This window comes from Condylura cristata, unplaced genomic scaffold (assembly GCF_000260355.1).
Source record: "Condylura cristata isolate star-nosed mole 26May11 unplaced genomic scaffold, ConCri1.0 scaffold00017, whole genome shotgun sequence".
Lineage (NCBI taxonomy): Eukaryota > Metazoa > Chordata > Mammalia > Eulipotyphla > Talpidae > Condylura > Condylura cristata.
In genome coordinates, this window is record NW_004567118.1 from 27,503,827 (window position 1) to 27,523,889 (window position 20,063).

Here is a 20,063-nt window from a genome sequence, read left to right on the forward strand (position 1 = left end):
TATCACCTCTCCACTGAAAGAAACAAAACGCAAACTACCTACCTACCTCATCCCTGTGCCCCCTTTGAAAGTTCACGTGCCTGGAGAAATATAAAAATAAATGCTCATCTGAAGGAACTGTTCCTTGAACTTGAGCATTTGGAAGCATGCGTAAAACTGAAGGTGGACTTGTTTCCAACAGCGTGCTGATTACTTTTTTAAATCACTATTTTCCTTTAATCTTCATATAAGGAGGACAATTGTTAATATAGTACAAGCTCAAATCTTCGAGGGAGACAGGAAGATAGGGGGAAAATTCATCTAGAAATAAAGGTTGGGGGCAAGGGTGGAAAACAGCAGACTCACTGTGGGTGGTGGTCATGGTCTCCACATGGATGCCCATGGCCAGGCACTGTCCCTTGCTATGTGGGTCGGAGCATGCAGCAGATAGCCACTGCCAGGCATCATGCTCTGGAACCAAGTCCCCACCTCCTCTGGGCTCTGGCAGCCCCTAGTTTCTGCTTCTTGTCCATGCCTTTGATCGAATCACTGATCATGTAGATCATATCCTGATCCACATCAGTAGGGTTTTTGCCTCAGTTGCTTCCCTTGCAATTTTCTAGTTTTATCTGGTGCCTTTCCCTTTTTTCTGATCATTCTGGAGGGGTAGAAATTTAGGGGAAATATTTCACATACGAGTTGTTCCATTACTAGCCAAAGAAAGTCTAAAAACTTGGTCCAGCATTTGGTCACAAGCTTTATTCTCCTCATTACTATTACATTTCTACTTCCCCAAGCAATCCCACCCTCTCACAGCTTCATGCTGAGCAGCTGAGGTTTTTCTCCAGGCTCATGGAGAAGCTTCTGTTTGAGGTGTTGTAGCCATTGTCTTTGGTTCCCGGAAGGGAAAGGAAGAGGTAGGGCTCCCTTTGAGAGTGGATATGGAGATGTCTGTTGGGGAACAAAACGACAGGGTCACGGGAAAGAGGGAGCATCCAACCCAAGCAGATGAATGCTATGTGGAAAAGCTCACCTTTAAGACCCACTGGAGGCAAAATTTAGTGGGGATTACAAGGCCAATCATATTAACAGTCATCACCTATGGAAACGGAAGCCACCTCCTTAAGCAGCTCTCTTTTTATTTCACTACCATTTTTTTTTTCTCTCTATTCAAAAATCTTTGAGTACCTCCCTGGTGGCCAGGTTGCTGACCCACATGGCACAGCAGACCTCTTCTGTCTCGCCTGCTGCTCCCCTCAGCCATGTATTTCAGCAGACCCGCCTGTTCTACTCCCAACTCTAATGAATCTTCTCACCCCCTGCACCTCTGGCCTACACCCTAGTTCTACATAGGGAAAAAAAATAGTTAAAAAAATAATAAAAGAATAATAATAATAATAAAATTTCTTCAAATCAGAGGCAATTCCTTCAAATCAGAACATAAATAAACACGAGAAGTCTCTGTCCTATGTTAGGTATTGGATGAAGTCCAGGAAATAATTTCTTGTCAGGATATCATTGTTTATCAAAGCAAAAACTCTTCCAAACGCCCCATTGGTAAATGGTGACCCACTTGCATTAGTGAGTTATATATAAGCAACATTTGAAAATAATGAGGCCAATTTGTAGAGCTCGGCAGCAAGCTCCAAAAACCTAAGCAACAATCAAGGTTCAAAATTACAACTAGAAAATCAGTCCTTCCAGAGAGCTGAGATACAGCTGGTGAGAACAGGCAATGCTCTATCTCAAACATCAAAGCAGCTGAGAGACCAGATCTTGACTGTCCCCACCCAAGAAATAATTCTGTGATGTGATAGTGTAGAGCTGATGCTACGGCTGGCGATCATATTACAAGCCATAGGTTATCCAATCAACATTATATTCCCTAAAGGAACTCAATGTTATACCTTAATAAAAATGAAATTTAAAAATAAATACAGCAAGTCCTCACTGAAAATCCTCAGTAGGTTCTTAGAAACTAATGTCAAGCGAAGTGCTGGATCGTGAAGGCAGGTCTCAAATAATATGGTCTCATTCAACACAAGTTAGACCACGCATGTGCTGTCAGACCCTGATGCCTCCCTTTGCAAGAAATGTATGGGTACAGAAAACTTCAGGGGCAAGAGTCCTGGCTCTGTGGTGGTGTCATCATGATGTCACTTTAACTGAGGATGCTTTGGGGGGTATTGAGGGACTTCAAGCATCATATAGATGAAAAATTAACCTGTGACATAATAAAATATATCCACAGGTAGGGACATAATAGAATATAACTATGAAAAAAATGGATCATTGTTGGGGACTCTTTGTAATTCTCTCTTGCTTGAGGTTAAAGGTGGCAGGTAAAGATTAATTCTGTTTATGAAATGTTTCTTTTGCCATGAGCTGGAGTCAATCTGAAGAGGGACTTTGCATAACACAGAGGCCAGGATTTGAACGTGAGTTGGAGTAAGCCATATCCTCTCTGAAATGGTGATTATACCCAGCCTCTTCTGGCGGTACTCTAATCGGGGTCCCTTTTTCTATAATATACATTCAGGGAGAAATTTGGGGGGTAGGGGTAAACTATCTGAAGAACTGGAAAATCTTGCAGGAACCCATCAATAAATAGGAAAGTGCCTCAAAACTTGTGAATGTACATCAATTGTGGTTTAAATAAAAGGTACTATAATTCCATTTCCCTCTGAAACTTCACATACTTGCCAGAACATAAGAAAACAAAGTATGAGAAAAAGAAAGAAATTTTCCTGAAAGCAGAAACATTAAAATTCTCTCTGGAAGACATTCTGTGGGGGTGGAGTGGGGAATGGGATCAAAAATGGGGGGGGGGAGGGAGGGAAATGCACGAGACTATGGTGATGGGAAACCCGCGGGGATTACAATCGAGATGTTAAAAAAAAAAAAAAAAGTGCAAAATGATGTAAAAATAAACTTTGTAATAAAAAAAAATTCTCTCTGGAAACATTTTAAGCGAGTTTAAAATGACACCTGGACAGGAGCCGTAAATGCAGCTGAGAGGTTAAGCATGGAGAAGCTGGGAGGTTTCCCTAACCATGTGAGGAAAGCTGGAAAGCTGGTCTCTGAAGAGAAGCGTGGAGGGAGTAGGGCTTCAAGAATTCTCCACTAGGGACACTCCTGAGACTCTCACTGTCCACTTCTCTCTCCCTATCCACCTCATTCTCCCCCACTGAAGACCAGTAGGGCAGAAACATGGTCACACCCGGTTTCAGAACCTCACATTTCCACCACCACAGAGCTGGAACTATTACCTGTTATCTGCTTTCTGTAACTTCAAGGCCTAATATCCTTCTAGTCTCCCTGTCTTTCTCCTCTAACTCTGACCCTAGGAGCTTCTGACACCATCAATAAGACCTCCTCGCCCAAGATTCCTGACACTAGTCCCCAGACCTAGGGGACACTTTGGGGGTCCAGGGTGAGCCATTACCATCAGATCAGTGACCACGCCTTAGGAGCAGTCTTCCAGTGGAGGAATGGTGGGCCCTTCTGCCCCACTAAGCTAATGCAATTACTGGCTATGCTCCTATCTGGCTTACAGTCTCTCAACCTTTGTCTAGCACCACAAAGTTACTGGTTTCCAGAGGGATCTCTGTGATTAGAATAAAGAATCCAAGTGCTTCTCCTTAAATATCACTTGACCGGATGTCGACAGCCACACCCAAATGTGCAGCCAACGTTGGAACCATGCCTCCAGTCTGGGAGGGAATCACACTAAATCCTTCCCACATCCCCCAAAAGCTCAGCAACCTCAGGGAGGGGATGCCACGAGGCCTCAGGCAACCCTCTTGGAGACTGGGGATGGCAAGTATGTCCAGCAGCGTCCGTGTGCAGTTGCCTCATTCTCAACCCCCCCAAATTCAGAGCCCTGCGTGGGTGCTCCAATTCATGGGTCATTACAACAACACTGCCAGTAATTGGGAGTCACCCCTGGATCCACCCATGAGAAAGGTTGAGGTTCTGTAGAGGAGAGAAGCTTGGTAACATGTCTATATCACAACTCATTCTCTTAGAGAATGAAGGAAGTGAGGCTGAATTTAAGAAAGGAACGGGACCTAAAGATGACAGATGAGCATTAACAGAGGAGAAAGAACCAGGGAAGCCCCATAATCCAAGAGGGCTTGGACAACTGTGTCTTTCACATTGCCTGAGAGTACATCAATTCAGACTAGACAAGAAGATGGGTTTTTGAATTCCAAACGCACAGGTCTACTGGCATTCATACCATCCGCTCTAGTTAAGCGGTCTCTCCTTCTACTTTCTCAGTTCTGTCTTCTAACAATTGCTTAAAAGTAAGGATTCTATGTCACAGAGTGGTGGTGGGGCAGACCCATTCTTACTTCTTAAGGGTAAAAAAAGATGTTGCAAAGACATACCAATGAGTCATGCAATATGTATGAGGGAAGACTTAATTCTTGGAGTCGGGTGTTTTGAACAAATAGTTCCCATCAGAAAGGACCTGACCAGGCCCGGGGTCAAGTCTGTAGCTTCTCTGTGCAAAGTGATAGGAAATTTATTAGAGGGACTAGGAGACATGTGGTCCACTCATGGAGCATGGAGGCTGGCTCCCACCCAAAGCCCTCTCAGAGACGAGCCCTCTAAAGAGACTCCTGCTTCTTTGGAGAACAGTTAAGGAGTACTTCAAGATCTCAGAAACAACTCAAAAGCAACGACTTTCTGATAACAACAGCAAGGGGCCAAGTGGATGCAGCAGGAACAAAATGAGACCATTTATCAAACTTGAATAACTCAGACAGCCATATGTATGGTTCACGGACAAGCTTTTATTAAAACTGCACTTGGATCTCACAATTAAAGTTTTTTTCTCTTTTTTAAAAGAACTTCCTTTATTCTAGTATCAAAATAGTTATCTTTTTTAAATACTGTGGAAAATCTGAATATAATAATTTTGTCATATATTAAATAGTCTCTGAAACGGTCCATCATTTCTCTCCTACCTCTCTCTCTCTCTCTCTCAAATTATCTTGCCTTTAGTCACTGCCATTTGGGGGACATCTGTAATGCTTTACCCCAGGGAAGCACTTAAAAGAAAATATTTTCCTGTTCAGTCCACTATTTAAAATTTTTTAAGGTTTGGAAAGGGGAAGTCAACGACAATATTTGAATTGAAACTGAAGAGCCCTCTTAACTAGACGCCCCCATAAAATGGTAATGCTGAGCCAATAGCACCCTCTGGTGGCATGGAAGTATAAGAGCACCCAACAATACAGGAAGGTATCACAAGGATTTGGACAAGGTATTGGGAGTCTGTCTAGATACAAAGACCAAACCAAATTTATTTTGAGAGCTCACAAAGCAACTGGCATCCAAAAGTCTGCTGGCAACACAAACTGCCTCCAGTTGCATAATTCGGAGTCACGTGAACACCAGTTTCACGCAAGCCTAGGGTAACATCAAAAGCTGGACTCCGGTAACGTTTTCTTTCGACGTAAGGAAAGAGTATGGTATTTCACTTTCTGCAAGGTCCCAAGAGAAGTCTGCCCGTCTTGTGAGGCGCTTAGGGCACTGCCCTTTGTGGGCCTGCTGGCTTTGCGAGCAAGGCGGAGAGAGCTGGGTGCTGACGAGACATCCCTCTCCAGATGGCTGGATGGTCCCCTGGCCGGACTCTCCAAACCCCTGAGCAAAGGAGATGAGCCGCGAGACCGCTCATCCACTGCTGGGCCCAGCCTGTCACTCCCCAGGGAGACTGGAGGAGCCATCCCTGCCCGGCCATTCCTCTTGTCCTTCTTCCAAAACATAGACCGCAGAAGGGTGAGGGTCCCTTGTGGTAACCTGTCTGTCTCTGAGTCCCTTCCCTCTGCATTAGACTTCAGCTTGGCTAAGGGAGATCGGTGATTATCTGCACTGTTCCGAGCTAAGTCCACAGAGCTCATCACCTTGGGGGAGGGTATCCTGCTGTTGCTTTTGCAGTTTGTGGCCTTCTGGCCTTCTGGCCGCATACATTTCTCATTCTCAGTCGAGGGCATCACTGTGAGGGGCAGATCAAACTGTTTGGGAAGTCTGATATCCTGACTTGAGTTTTCCTTGAGTTTCCTCACTGTGTTAAGACCATCCGAGTGTCCAGGGGCCACACAGAGGCTGGAGTAGCCAGAAGGGCCAGGCATTCTGGCCAGTGTGCTCTCCCCAGCTTGTCCACTGTCTTCCTCCTTAGCAGCACAGGCGGGGGTTGAGCTCAGCGCTGCTGACTTATCCCCACCAGCAGCGCCTGTCAACAGCGGGACAATGGACTGGCTCGTGGACCGAGGCCTCCGTCTGGACTCCAAGTACTCCACTAATCCCACAGATGTGCCGAGTGGCTTCTCTCTGGTTCCAAAAGACCATCGGAGGGGCATGGTCTTAAAGGGTCCATGCGTGATTCGGGAAGGAGTGGGTGCCTTCATGCTGATGCTTCGGCCTCGTACACCCCGAACCAGAGGCGTGGGTCCTAAGCCTCCTGAAAGAGACATCAGAGCATCAGTGCCCAAACATTCCACCAGTTGCTATGAGAGACACCCAGTCACTGAACAGACATGGATGGAGCACCTTGGACGTGTCTGGCACTGTGCTGGGCAACAGGGACACTGTGGTGAGCAGAGCACAAACAATTACTTACCTTGGGAGCAACAATGTTGTCACCCACTGTCCAGTGAATCCATTTATTTACCTGTAGTCTCAGGACACAGCCAGAGCCTAACCAGGTCACTCTATGTCTGGGCAGTACAGATCCCTGTTAAACTCGGTCTCAGAGGCAGCTAGTCCTAAGATTTAGCATCATTTTCATTCATCTTTAAGTATTTCCATGAAACAGGTCAAACTAGGTGCTAATTCCTTCCAGTGCAAGAATCTCACATATCCTACTCTGGGTTTAGACAGAAACAAAGCATATGTTTAATTTTAAAAAATGCTACCTATACCTTCATTGTATATTATGCAACATTCATATGTAATTGGAAAAAAATTATAGGTCTACATAACTACCTCTAAACTATTTCAAAATAGGCTGCAGATATTATGACACTTTACCACCAAATATTTCAATAGGCATCTCTTAAAACTGAAGACATTACTCTCCATGGCCATGATACCATTATTGCATTTCGGAAAATTAGCAGTTCACTAACATAGTTGCCAATATGTATTTTTTCCTACCCCCATCATTTGTTTCTTCTTGTCCCTTTCCTCCACACTCACTCCCCCCCCCCCCCAACTAATCTCAGAAACCTCAAGATGTTTATTGATGTCCTTTGGTTTTTAAAAGTATTTCAGGTGGCCCTCCCTGGTGGCGCAGCGGGTTAAAGCACAGCACAAAGAAGCTTAAACCACTTCCGTATGAGTTCGATTCCCGCCTGCCCCGGAGGAGACCACATGGCGTGACAAAACTCTCCAGACCAGACCACAAAACCCCTCAACAGTGTACTTCGTCAATCTGCCTGTTCTGCTCCCCACTCTGTCTCTGGTGAATCCTCTCACCCTCCACATCTCTGGCCTGTACCCCAGTTCTGTACGAATAAATAAATCTTTAAAAAAAAAGAAAAGAAAAGTATTTCAGGCTATCCATTTTTCTGCTATAAAAATGTCCAGAATTTGTTTTGCCCAGCACACTTACTTTACTGCATATACTTCGCTCACGTTTCCTCCATTTTGCTGAAGATAGTTACATTTCATCCTTTCCTATAGCTGTATAGTACTCCATGGCATGTACACATCACATCTTAATCCAATCATCTGTCAACAGACATTTAGGCTGCTTCCATGCCCTAGCTATTCCAAATAAGCTGCCATGAACATAATGGAACACATGGGGTTTTCATTTTAATAGTTTCATATTCTGGATAAATGCCCAGAGGTGGGACTGTAGATTATACAGTATCTCCATTTTTTTTAAAAGATAGATCCAGACTGCTCTTCGTAATGACTGCACCAATTCATATTCCCATCAACAGTGTGATAGGATTCCTTTTTCAGAAAGAAAATGTTTTTTATATATACTACTAAGGGAAAAATCAAGGCCTGAGAAACACAATATAAACCAATTTGCAAAAATATACACATCTGTGTGGTTATGTGAATGATACACGTATATGAAAACATACAAATGAGTAAGAAGAAATAAAAACTAGGTGTAGGGGGGGCTCTAAGGGTGTTGTGCATGACTAATTTTCTAATTCTCTGCTACATCTCAACACTTCTAAAGGAACACAGGTTTAATATTGTAAAAATGTCAACATTTCCCAAAGCACTCTACAAATTCAGTGCATTCCCTATCAAAATCCTAATGAGATCTGTTGCAGAAAACCTATCCTAAAATGAATTTGCACCCTCAAGTACCCTCAAACTATTACAAAAAGACAAACACTGCATAAATCCACGGTACTTAGTCAAAATCAGATGGGCAGAAAGTTTACAGGAGGATGGGGAAAGGCGAGTGAGTCTTTAATAGATATTGAGCTCCAGGTTAAGATGACAAGCATTCTGGAGATGCCAGTGCTGTATTTTTCAAACCACCAAACTGACACTTACAAATGATAACTGAGGGTCCTCCCTGGTGGCCCAATGGGTTAAAGCACAGCACTACAAAACTAGCTGCAGCCACTCCGCGAGTTCAATCCCTGGCCAGGGAGCTGACCCACATGCATGACCTGCCCGCTTCTCCCCTCAGCAGTGTGCTTCATTGATCTACCTGTCCTACACCCCACTCTATCTCTGGTGAATCCTCTGACCACTCCTGAACCTCTGGCCTGTACCCCAGTGCTTGTATGCATAAATAAATAAATCTCTTAAAAATAAAATACAATGGTAACAATGGTTAAGTGTCATTGTGGACATCTTAACATAATTTTTAAAAAATTAAAAAAGGAAACAGTCATCAGTCTTTCTACCATTAAGATGCTCTGAATTACAAGACGTCTGCAATCACCAAGAAAGCAGCTTTTATCCAAAACATAGAAGCCACGCCCCAAGGTCAGTCACACCCATTGAAAGCTAAAGCCAGGTCACCCACGCAAGCCTGTCACCCACAGCTGTCCTCTCCTGACATAGAGTATGGGAGCAATTGCAGGAATGAACAAAGGTAACTTGGCAGGTGCCTGCCAAGCCACAGTCCAAAGTGCAGGTGGTGGGGGGCTTGCCAGGGGCCCAGAGCTGGGGCCAGGGGCAGCGGCACATGCAGCCGGGACCCAAAATGGACGCTGGGCAGGGGAAGCAGAACCCCCACTAGCTGCTGGAGCAGTTTGAAAGCATCTCAGGGGTTCCTGGACAATTTCACATTTCAGGTTTTTCCCAGAGAATATCTGGCTTTTTTTTTTCTTAAAAGTGCTACTTTAAAAGGTTAGCCAGTCTTTAGATGCAATTGCACCCAAATTACTGTGTAATTTCAGTTATGATTGACCTCATTGTTCCACCATTAAGTTCCCCATACTCAGGAAAAAAGGCTCTTCTGGGATCTGAGATGTGTGTGAAGGCTTTTTCCCTCTTCTATAGCCATGAGAAGGGCAGAAAGCAGCTTTGTATTAGGAGGACAATGCCATGACTTGGAGCTTTTCAAAAGAAGAGCCCTGGCAGGTGGCAAAAAGACTCGGCAGAGGCCCTAAAAGAGTGGCCTTTCTTCCTCGCTTGAAAGGCCCGAGGCCAGGGCAACTCCTCTGCAGAGCTCCATCTCCGGGAAGCAAGGGCTGCCCACGCCACTCGTCCCTCCTCTTTCCAAGTTGGCGGTGAGATCAGAAAGGTCCTTTGCTATCTTTACTTTATTTCCCTCATCTCTTGGATGACGAGGGAGAGGGATAATTTGAGAAACACATAGAATAAAGACAGAGGGAGTACTGACCACATATCGCTCCCCTGGGGGAGGGAAGGGCCAGAGCCACTGCCCGCACCCCCACCCCCACCCCAGGCCTTCTGGGATGCTGGCTGCTGGAGGCAAAGCTGGTGTACAGATGCCTGGGTGCTAACCACTGCACCTGCCTCCTTTCCCTGTGCAACCTCAACCTATAGCCTTGAGAGTCAGAAGAGCTGAGAGACCACGTATTGGAAGTGAACTTCCCAGGTCCTCACACAGAAGGAACCTATGCAGCTAGAGGGCTCAGCCAGCATCACGGCCCCCTCACACTCAGGCTTTCGGGGAAAACACCACATCTGTTCCAACTCAGCTAATGTGATCAGGCAGCCACCCCTCACCTCACCCTAAGAGCAGAGGGCCAAGTCTCTTCTCAACATTCTTAGCCCACCTGCAAAGAGCAAGACTTTTCCTAAAGAAGTATTCTCAGTCTCGCCGGAGGTTTCCACTGTGCCTCAGACATCCCTCCGCTTATTCATCTGATAATGATTTCATGGTCACCTACTCTGTGCCAAAGACTTTTCAGTGCTGCGTATAGCTATGAGAACAGAATGGGGTTTGATGAAAAACAAAGATATTGGAATCATGGAGAATGGTAGTGAGAGCAATGAGGAAGAACCAGTCAGGGTAAAGGGAGCAATCCAAGGTGGTCAGTGAATGATGGGAGAGAACTGCAGTAAGCGGGGGAGGAAGCCATGTGGACATCTGGGGAGGGAAAGCTCCAGGAAGAGGGAGAGCAAGTGCAAAGGCCCTGAGGCACAAGTGAGCTTGCCAGGTCAGGGAAAGCAGAAGAGACACTAACCTAGCTGGAACCAAGGGAGAAAGTATCCAGACCAGGGATCGTTATATTCTGAACCCCAATCATTACTTGGTAGCATCTCTGTCTCTGGCTTCCAGTGTCAAAAACAATCACAAGCCCTGTCTGTCCCTAGCTTTTTGCTTTGCTTTATTATTATTTTTTTAATGCCTCCCCTGCCCTGTCCAATTCCTTCATAGCCTGGTAACCACAGTAGGAGTTTCTGCATGGAGCTCAGAGTACATCCAGGTTCAAAGTTGACCCCCGAGTTTTCCTGAGGTCCTCTAGAAGGTAACAACTATGCAGAGGAGCTGAATCTTCTCCACCTGACAGTGAGCCAGCAGGATGAGGTTAGGGAGGAGAATGGCCACAGCCTCTCACTCCAAGAACCACCACAGCTCAAGAGAAGGTGGAAGGGAGCCCCGAGGGGTAGAAATAGAAAGTTAACAACACACTTAAGAGGGCCTGGCAGTCAGAGAATAAGAATACACAGAACCACCAGACCAGGCCTCTAATGAAGCAGAGCTGCCAGCAGAAACAGATAACTAAACATAAACGCTCTCAAGGAGTTTCAAGTGCACGAGACTGAAAAATTTGACACTCCTGTTTAAAAAATCAGTAAACGAATGGAAGGCAGGCAGGATCACTGTGCAGACTCACATGATGACCTGAAATGATCTTGAAATTCATAATGTGAAAGCAATATCTCATGTCACAGAGCAAAATGACAATGAGACAAAAACCACAGAGGGACTTAGGAGGCTTGAGGGGTGTACCCAGATGACCCAACAGACAAATAACAGAAATTTGAAAAGTAGGAGAAACAAAAAACATACATACATACACACCAAAAGACATTCCCCTCGAGAAAAGCTGTTTCTGCGGAAAAGGAGACATCCCTGAGTTCCAGGTAGGAGTGATGAATAAAAGCACAGACCTAAGCCTCTTCTGGAAGAATTTCCAAACTCCAGAGTCTTGAGAAAGAGCCTTAAAAGCTTTCAGCCAGAGGCCCTCCCTGGTGGCGCAGCGGGTTAAAGCACAGCACTGAAAATCTAAGGCCACTTCCGAATGAGTTCGATTCCCATCTGCCCCGGAGGTGACCACATGGCGTGGCAGACATCTCCTGACCCGCCCGCTGATCCCCTCAGCAGTGTACTTCATCGATCTGCCTGTTCTGTTCCCCACTCTGTCTCTGGTGAAGCCTCTCGCCACCCCTGAACCTCTGGCCTGTACCCCAGTTCTGTATGCATAAACAAATCTTAAAAAAAAAAAAAAAAAGCTTTCAGCCAGAAAGAAAAGGTGACTCTCCTGTAAAAGAGAATGGGCCTCTCATCCATGGCCTCTCATCCTGGGACAGAGGGAAAACATCTACAAATGCCCGAGAGAAGAGAATCACAGTCCAAGAGTCCTCCAACAGCCGAGTTCGAGTTGCCCAGGTGAAAGAAATTATCTGTGGCTGTGCAACAAGTGAGAGAACATGCCACACATATTTCAAAAGAACTCTGAACAAACACTGAAGAGCGAGAACTGAGACCTCAAGATCAAGGGTGATGGAAAGAAGACAGATGGTAAGAAGTGTCCAGCAGACCTGATAGGTGCCATCCGCACACATGGGGGCAGGTGGTCTTCGAGTGTACACCATAACGTTTCCTTTGGAACACAAAAGGAATGCAATAGGAATCCTAATTAAGTCTGGAACAGAGTTGGAAACCATCTCAGTGATATCTAAGAACTGGGAATTGAGGTGGAGGAGTTCCTCAAATAAACAGGGAGTCCATTAAAGCATTTCAAAGCTCTCCTTTTGCAAGGAATGACATGGCAATGTTGTATAGGTTTCATCTAATTGGAAAGGAGAGAACAAATAATGAAACAGAATGATTGGCAGGAAATACTTGGCTTCTGGTATCTATATAGTAGATAGGAAAAAAGCATTTTCCTATTATAAATATCCAAAGGATAAAATAACAATCAGCAGGATAGGAAAGAATAACAGGAATAACAGGATATCTAAATTCACAAAGAAAAAAATTAACAACATGATCAAATTAGTAAAAATAAAGATAAAGAAGGAAATAATAGAAAATATTTGAAATGAAGTTTGGCAGTTGTTATGTTAGATATGAATAGACTGAATTCTCCCATTAAAAGATAGGCTCTGATTTTTTTTTTTAAATAACACACTATCAGAAACTACCTAAAACTAACTTGGAAGAAAGGTTTACAAAAACGAAAGGGAAGGCAGAATAATACCAGGCAAAAAGCCAGTAGTATGACATGTCCAGACTTCAAAGTATACCAAAAAGTCATAATAATTAAATCAGCATAGTACTGGAACAAAAGCAGATACATAAACCAATGGAATAGCATTGCTAGGTCAGAAAGAAAGCCACACCTGGGTAATGAACCTATGACATAAGCGTGAAGAATATACACTGCAGCAAGGAAAGCCTCTTCAATAAGTGATGCTGAAAAATTTGGATTACTACATACAAAAAAAAATGAATGGAACTAGACAGTATACCTCCTACCATAAATGGATAAAAGACTTAAATCTAAGACCTATAACCACAAAATCCATATAAGAAATCGCAGATGAAATACTCCATGACATTAACTTCAGAAATATCTTTGTGGATTTATCTGCAGCAGCAAGGAAGACAAAAGAGAACACAAACAAGCGGGACTACATCAAACTAAAAAGTTTCTGTACTGTTTCTCCTACTAAATAGGAGAAAATATCTGTACATCATACATCTGACAAGGGACTGATATCAAAGAGTTCATACAATGCAACAAAAAGAAAATGAACAATCCAATAAAAAAATGAGCAGAGAGCTAAAGTGGAACTTTTCTGAAGACTTGCAGATAACCAACAGGCACGTGAAAAAATTTTCATCAACATTTAACATCAAAGAAACATAAATCAAAACCACAATGAGATACCACCTCCTACTAGTGAGAATGGGCTATAGTAAAACAAACCAACCAAAACCCAGAAACAAGTGCTGGCAAGGGTGTGAGGACCCCTCTTACACTGTTGGTGGGAATGTAGACCAGACGAGCCCCTGTGGAAAGCAGTGTAGAGTGTCCTCAGAATTAAACAGGATCTCCCATACAACCAACAATCAATCCCATGCCTAGATAGCTACCCATAGAATGCAGCAAAAAAGTTCAAAGGCAAACTGCCCTCCTGTATATTGCAGCCGGTGAGTGGATCAAGAAGATGGGAGTGTGTACACACACACACACACACACACACACACAAATGGAATGCTATTCAGCAAACAAAAAGATAAGCTGCTTACAATCTAAAATTAGAATTATTAAAGTTCTAAGAGTATTTGACTGAAAACATAGCTATACAGAAGGTTTCAACATACCTCCTTCCTAGCCAGACAGTCCTACATAAAATAAATGCAAGGACTTGGGGAAATTGAAAAATTCAATCAACTCATCTAATTTAATAGTCCAGGTCCCTCAAATAAACAGTAGACATTATTTTGTGTGTCACAGAACATGGGCAACATAACAATCGTGTACTGACTTGATCATTTTTGAGACCACATTCTTGGATCACAATATATAAAATAAGAAATAAAGAATAAAAGGGTGACCAGAAAACCTAAATACCTGAAATTCCCAGGTAAACTTTAGATCAAAGAGGAAATCAAAGCTGAAATAATATGCTATCTGGAAAGCAGCATGAAAAGGAGAACAAAACCTGTGAGGCTCAGTAAAATTCAGAGGAAATTTACCATCCGGAGCACCTGTACTGAAAAGTGTAAGTATCCGAGCTCTGTTCTGCCATGAGAACCTAAGAAACACCCTAGCAATTTTCCACATGGTGGTATTTTTACAAAAATTGCAAAAGCAAGGCATTTTGATATTCTTTTTCTTATAGAACCTCTCCCAAACTCCATCCCCAGCCATATAAATAATAGTCCCAACAAAACTTGGGTCCATTCATTTTAGCTTAAAATGTGTTCATTATATTTACAATGTCCCATCACCAAAGCTAGGGAAGGATGAAGTACCCAAGCTATTGATGGTTCTCCAGAAAGGATTGCTGGCACATCAGAGGTACTGTACTGAACAGAGTCATCCTTGAGCATGGCAGAACATTTAGCCTGTAGTCCCTTCTATTCATTTTGACAATAAAAACTTTTCCCCACAAACCCACAAGAGAGGAAGTGTAATCAACTATTATTGCATACCTATAAGCTGAATTTTTAACTTGCTGGAATTTAGCAGTAACAAGAAAATAAGGCTGGATTTTCAGTTACCTCGGAGCTTTTCAAACAGACTTCAAAATCTATCTCCCACTTATGTAAAAATCCAGGAAGGAAAGCTCCCTTTGTGAACAAGGCTCTCGCAATGTTCTAAAGAAATAAACTTGAATGTGGAAGTTATAGACAAGAGTCAAAGTGCCAGGACTCTGGATCCTGGAGAAAGGGTTCGATTTACAACCCACTCCTAGGCAGTGAGCTTGTGACTTGTGACTTCCAAGATGAAGCTAAACCTTTGAAAAAGGACGAGAATGTCACCTCTCTCAGATTTTGATGACTAGATAGTAAAATGACCACCAGAGTCTGGAGGGCATTTTTTCTTCAATATTGTTTCTTGTCCCACCCTCTCCCGCTCTGTCCCTTTGGAAAGTTTGGGAGTTGTACCACCCACCTGAGTGTCAGGATGTTAACGGTCATCACTTGAAGTTGCCTCCTTATGGGGATCAGAAACACATTTCTCTCTGGAGAACCTAAATATGACCTGAGATCCAACACCACTGATTGTATGAATTTAGGAGCTTGTCTGAGGCTGGTGCTGATGGACATGGACAAGTTTTATGGTAGAATGCGTTTGTTGATCATCAGACACAACCCCAAATGTGCAATCAGAAACATACAATGAAAAAAAAAAAAAGCCCACATCGTCTGCCTCTATAAGAAACTACAATGCATAAACCATTATTCAACTAAGGGGTTGGACTCAACAATCTAAATACTAGCTTTAAGATACTATCATATTGATTTTCACACTAATATGTAACAAGAGCCTGGTCAGGTCAGGTACTGGGTTGGCAATTTTGACACAATGGTAACATAAAGGATAAAGAATGGTAACATAAAGGATAAAGAATTCCATTGCTGAGTATATACCCAACAGAAATCAGACGCATGCACAAGAAGACATAAGTAAAATGGTCATAGAAGTACTATTTGTGATAGCCTGAACTAGAAACAATCCCCATAGAATAAACAAAATGTAGCCTGTTCTTACAGCGTGATAGACTTTTAGGGAAGTGGTAGGATCTACCAAGATGGAGCAACCATGGAGGCCACCAACGGACGTGTGGAGTTGCTCCACAGAGAAACTCGCTTGGATTTTGGTAAATCCACAAACAACTCAAGCCCACAAATCTGCAATGGCTTCAGGTGCTTTCCTGATGACCAAGCCAAACTCCTGTCCAGATCAGCTTAGGTCAACCTCAGCAAGGGATTTCAGTATACCTGTGAACCCACAGAGGGAAGGGGTCTTCTCATCCCACATAATGGATTTTCTTTTCTAAGTCCTGCTTTTGTTTTCTTATGGACAATAGTCAACAATCAACAAACGTCAGTGTCTTTCTCTCCAGTACACTTAACCTTTTCAATAGAGAAATAAGTGTCTCTGGATTTATTTTTTACAAATGGAATAACATGAAAGAAGCATTACTATACACAACATAGACCTTACAATTAAAAGGTGGGACAAAGGACCAAGCAAAAAAGAATGCATACTTATGACTCTATTCATAGAAAGTTCCAAAACAAATGCCTGGTGTTAAAAGTCAGGATAATACTCTCCTCCAGGAAGGAAGGAAATGACACTAATTCAAAAGGATACAGGAGATAGGGGAGGAAATGGAATTTACTCTCTCTTAGAATAATAGTTACATGGATATGTTCATGTTATGATAATTCATCAGGTGTACACTCATGATTAGTATCTCTCCCTCATATAGATATATGTAATTATATCAGACATTAAACAGGGAGATCCACAGCAACCAGAACTGCTGTCATTTTCTGATTGAGGCACAGCAGGTACAGGACACACCGACCTGATCACCCAGAGAACACACATCCACAGTCTTACTGCAGGACTCCCTGCACTAATACCACTCTCTCCCACTCATTAGATCATTTCATGCTAATATGCTTCATTATTTTCTACTTAGCAAAGAACAACCAGCAAAAGCTGTTGCCAGCCCACACTCCTCACAGCTATTGCCCCTTTACCTCACATTCCTCGATGGAGCCCATACCCATTCTCACTTCCTTAAGCTCAGTGTCTTCTTGATCTATTACAGAGGCCTCCGTGCCTCCAACCCATGGCAGATGCTCTAAGAGAGCTTCAGTCCGGTCACATCCATCCTCTCAACAGTGTTTGACACGGTGACCACTTCCTCCAGGTCAGCTTCTCCTGCTCTGTGTCTATGACCCTATTCTGCTTGTCTGCCTGTCTCCCTAGGTGTTCATCCTCAGTTTCTTGCTGGCCTCTGTCTTTGATCAAGAGGTTGAAGAACTTCAAGTTTCACTCCAAGTCTTTACTCTTCCTCTCTTTATGATTCCCCTAGAAGAGTTCAGTCAGTCCCATAAGTTTAAAGTTCATTCGTGTGCTGAGGACTCAAATACTTATTTCCACACCCTAGTTATCACCTTGATTTGTCTGCCTCACATGAGTCTTAAAATGCCTTGAATCCCCACCCAATGGACCCTACTCCCCTCCCCCTCTCATAACTGCACTCTCTTCACCTAGTTACCTCGGCACCACACACAGAGGTCTCCTCTATTACTCTGTCCCACAGTAGCCAGTCCTGTTAGCTGTCTTCAAATACACCCCGTCTCTTACCTTCTCCCAGCTAGCATGCTAGTCCGCCCTCCACAGCTCTCACCTAAAGGACTGCCACTAGCCTCCCACCGGCCTTCTTGCTTCTACTCTTGCCCCCCCACGCCATGATGTAGTCAGAGCAGACAGAGTAGGCACTGGCAAGGTGTAAATCTCCCCTAATCTTTGTTAGAGAAAATGAAAAGGCAATCAGCAAACCCAGCCAACACCATCGTACGTGATCACACGTACCTTTTGCCTGACTAGAGATACCATCTGTGAAAACAGGAGAGTCGGGAGCCTGAGGGTGGGTGGTGCCAGGGGCCGAGCTCCAGGACCGCATGCTTCCCCGGGCACTGCAGTCGCTGCTCCCGAGTCTCAGCAGCCAGTGGTCAGACAAGGAAGAGCTGGTGGAACCTGGGGAGGAAGCAGAGAACGCAGGCTGGTCCACCCTGTGGGGTTACAAAGGATGCTCACAGCCACATTCCCGTGCCAACCCCTGGGACTGCAGGCCCAAGGCAGAATCACAGCAGCAGAAAGTAATGACCAGAAATAACCAAGTGAGTAACCAAGTGATCAAGCTGAACATTTTACCCAACGTCATTTGGACCCAGAAAAAGGAAAAAAAAAAAAAAGAGAGGTTCATGAGGATAGAAATGTTTTTCATAAAATTACTGGTCATCAACTCCAGTTTTCTAAACATGACTTATTTTTCATTCTTCTTTCTATGTCTGTCTTCTGCAAGAGAAAGGCAGACTGCATTAGGGTTGACTTAGACCTACTGGGGCAGCTTGGTTTTATTTGGTCACCTCCAAAAATTACTGGGGAGAGGGGTGTTGGGAAAGCTGAACAATTAAAAAAAAGAATGCTCTGTTATCCCAAAGAATGGCTAGTTTTCAAAGTGAAAAAACATACAAAAAAAGGTTAACTTTGACTATTTTTCCCCTCTAGACAGCGAAATAAGCCTGCAGGTTATGTGCCAGGCCACTGGGGCGTGTGGTTGAGTAGCCACAGTTCCTGCGAAAGGCCTTTCCCTCCCTTTCTAGTGGAATGAGTGCAGGTCTATGTCACACAAGGCTAATTCAAAGCTAGTTTGACATGAGAGACTAGAAATATGGAATTTCCTACCACCAAGTGTCACCCGTCAGACACTTTCTTAGATTTCAGTTTGCCCATCCTGCATCCTCCCAAATGGAATACTAGGCCGTAGTACCCCAAACTCTGTAGCAAGAGCCGAGTTCCGTCTTTCAGATCTTTGCACACCTCTGCTGGTGTTTGCTGTGCAACTGAGCATCTCTCTAGTCCTTAAAGTGACACCCCAAGTCTCCACCTTGCAGCGCCTACCTCTCATGGAGCTGCTGGCTGACCAGGGAGGGATGCTGTTCCGTTTCTGATAAAAGAGGATGTAAGCCCCTCGGGTATTGACCTCATCTTCTAGAAGTGGTTCCACTGTGCTGTCATCATAACTGTACCACTGACCATCCAGGGAGTTCCGGCAGTAGGCTGCAAAGGATCAAACCAAGTCACAATTATTGGAGCCTTCAAAAGCAGGAGATATTCTCCTCTGGCACAGTTGAAAAGTGAACATACTTGCAAACAGAATGAGGAAAGTTGCTGCACTTCTGACCAAAGGATCAGTCAGTCCTATATTACCAGATTCTCAGTGTATGATGCTAATTCAGTAGCGCCCTTACACTGCAGGCCTTGCTCAGGGAAATCTCCAGCAAAAAGGAGCCCCAAGTTATTGAGCCTGACAATAGCACCTACATTCACCCCATTTCTGTGAGAAGCTTCAAAATCCACATTTATGATTCAGTAGGCAATGAAAACATACAGTTGGGAGTACGACATACTTCTATCATACATAAGAGCTGAAGTGAAACCTTCAAGAAAATGTTCATAAGAAAGATGTTCACCACCTTCCACACAATCATAACAAAATGCTCTTTGCCTTCCTTCCACATCTTGGTGAATGATACCATAACCTGCTGATCTAATAGTCAGGCAACTTTTTCTGTCATGGTCCAAATAACAAATATTTTAGGCTTTGCAGGTCACATAAGGTCTCTGCCAAAGATACCTTTTGCCATAATTTATTTTTTACCACTTTTTTTTTTAAGATTTATTTATTTATGCATACAGAACTGGGGTACAGGCCAGAGGTGCAGGGATGGTGAGGATTCACCAGAGACAGAGTGGGGAGCAGAACAGGCCAACTGACCAAGTACACTGCTGAGGGGAGCAGTGGGCAGGTCAGGAGAGGATCACCTCCAGGGCCAGGGATTGAACTCACACTGAAGAGGCTGCAGCTAGTTTGCAGTGCTATGCTTTAGCCCACTGCGCCACTAGGGAGGACCCTTACCACTTTTTTTTAAGCACAAATATCTTGCTCATTACTGGTCTACACAAAATCAGGTGTTAGGTTGGATTTGGCCCTCGGCCATAATTTGCAGACCCCTTTGCTCTTCTCTGTCCCTTCTCTTCCCATCCCACACCCAACTCCAAAGCCAGCCTTACAGCTTCTACTTCCCCAAGCATCTTCAATATCCTGATTGTTATCACCAGAGCCCTAGG

At 43.9% G+C, this 20,063-nt stretch overlaps 1 protein-coding gene across 2 annotated transcripts in view; it reads right to left on the bottom strand.

Moving 5' to 3' along the window:
* Nucleotides 1-4,949: 4,949 nt before the first annotated feature.
* USP43 (ubiquitin specific peptidase 43) overlaps nt 4,950-20,063 on the bottom strand; it is a 54,305-nt gene continuing 39,191 nt past the window's right edge. For both annotated transcript variants that reach the window (XM_004684596.2, XM_004684595.2), the window contains exons 13-15: nt 18,834-18,992; nt 17,742-17,906; nt 4,950-6,448 (exon numbers count right to left, since the gene is read on the bottom strand). In XM_004684596.2, the coding sequence (XP_004684653.1) occupies nt 5,409-6,448; nt 17,742-17,906; nt 18,834-18,992 (1,364 nt within the window). In that variant the 3' untranslated portion in view covers nt 4,950-5,408. The remainder of the gene's footprint in view (nt 6,449-17,741; nt 17,907-18,833; nt 18,993-20,063) is intronic.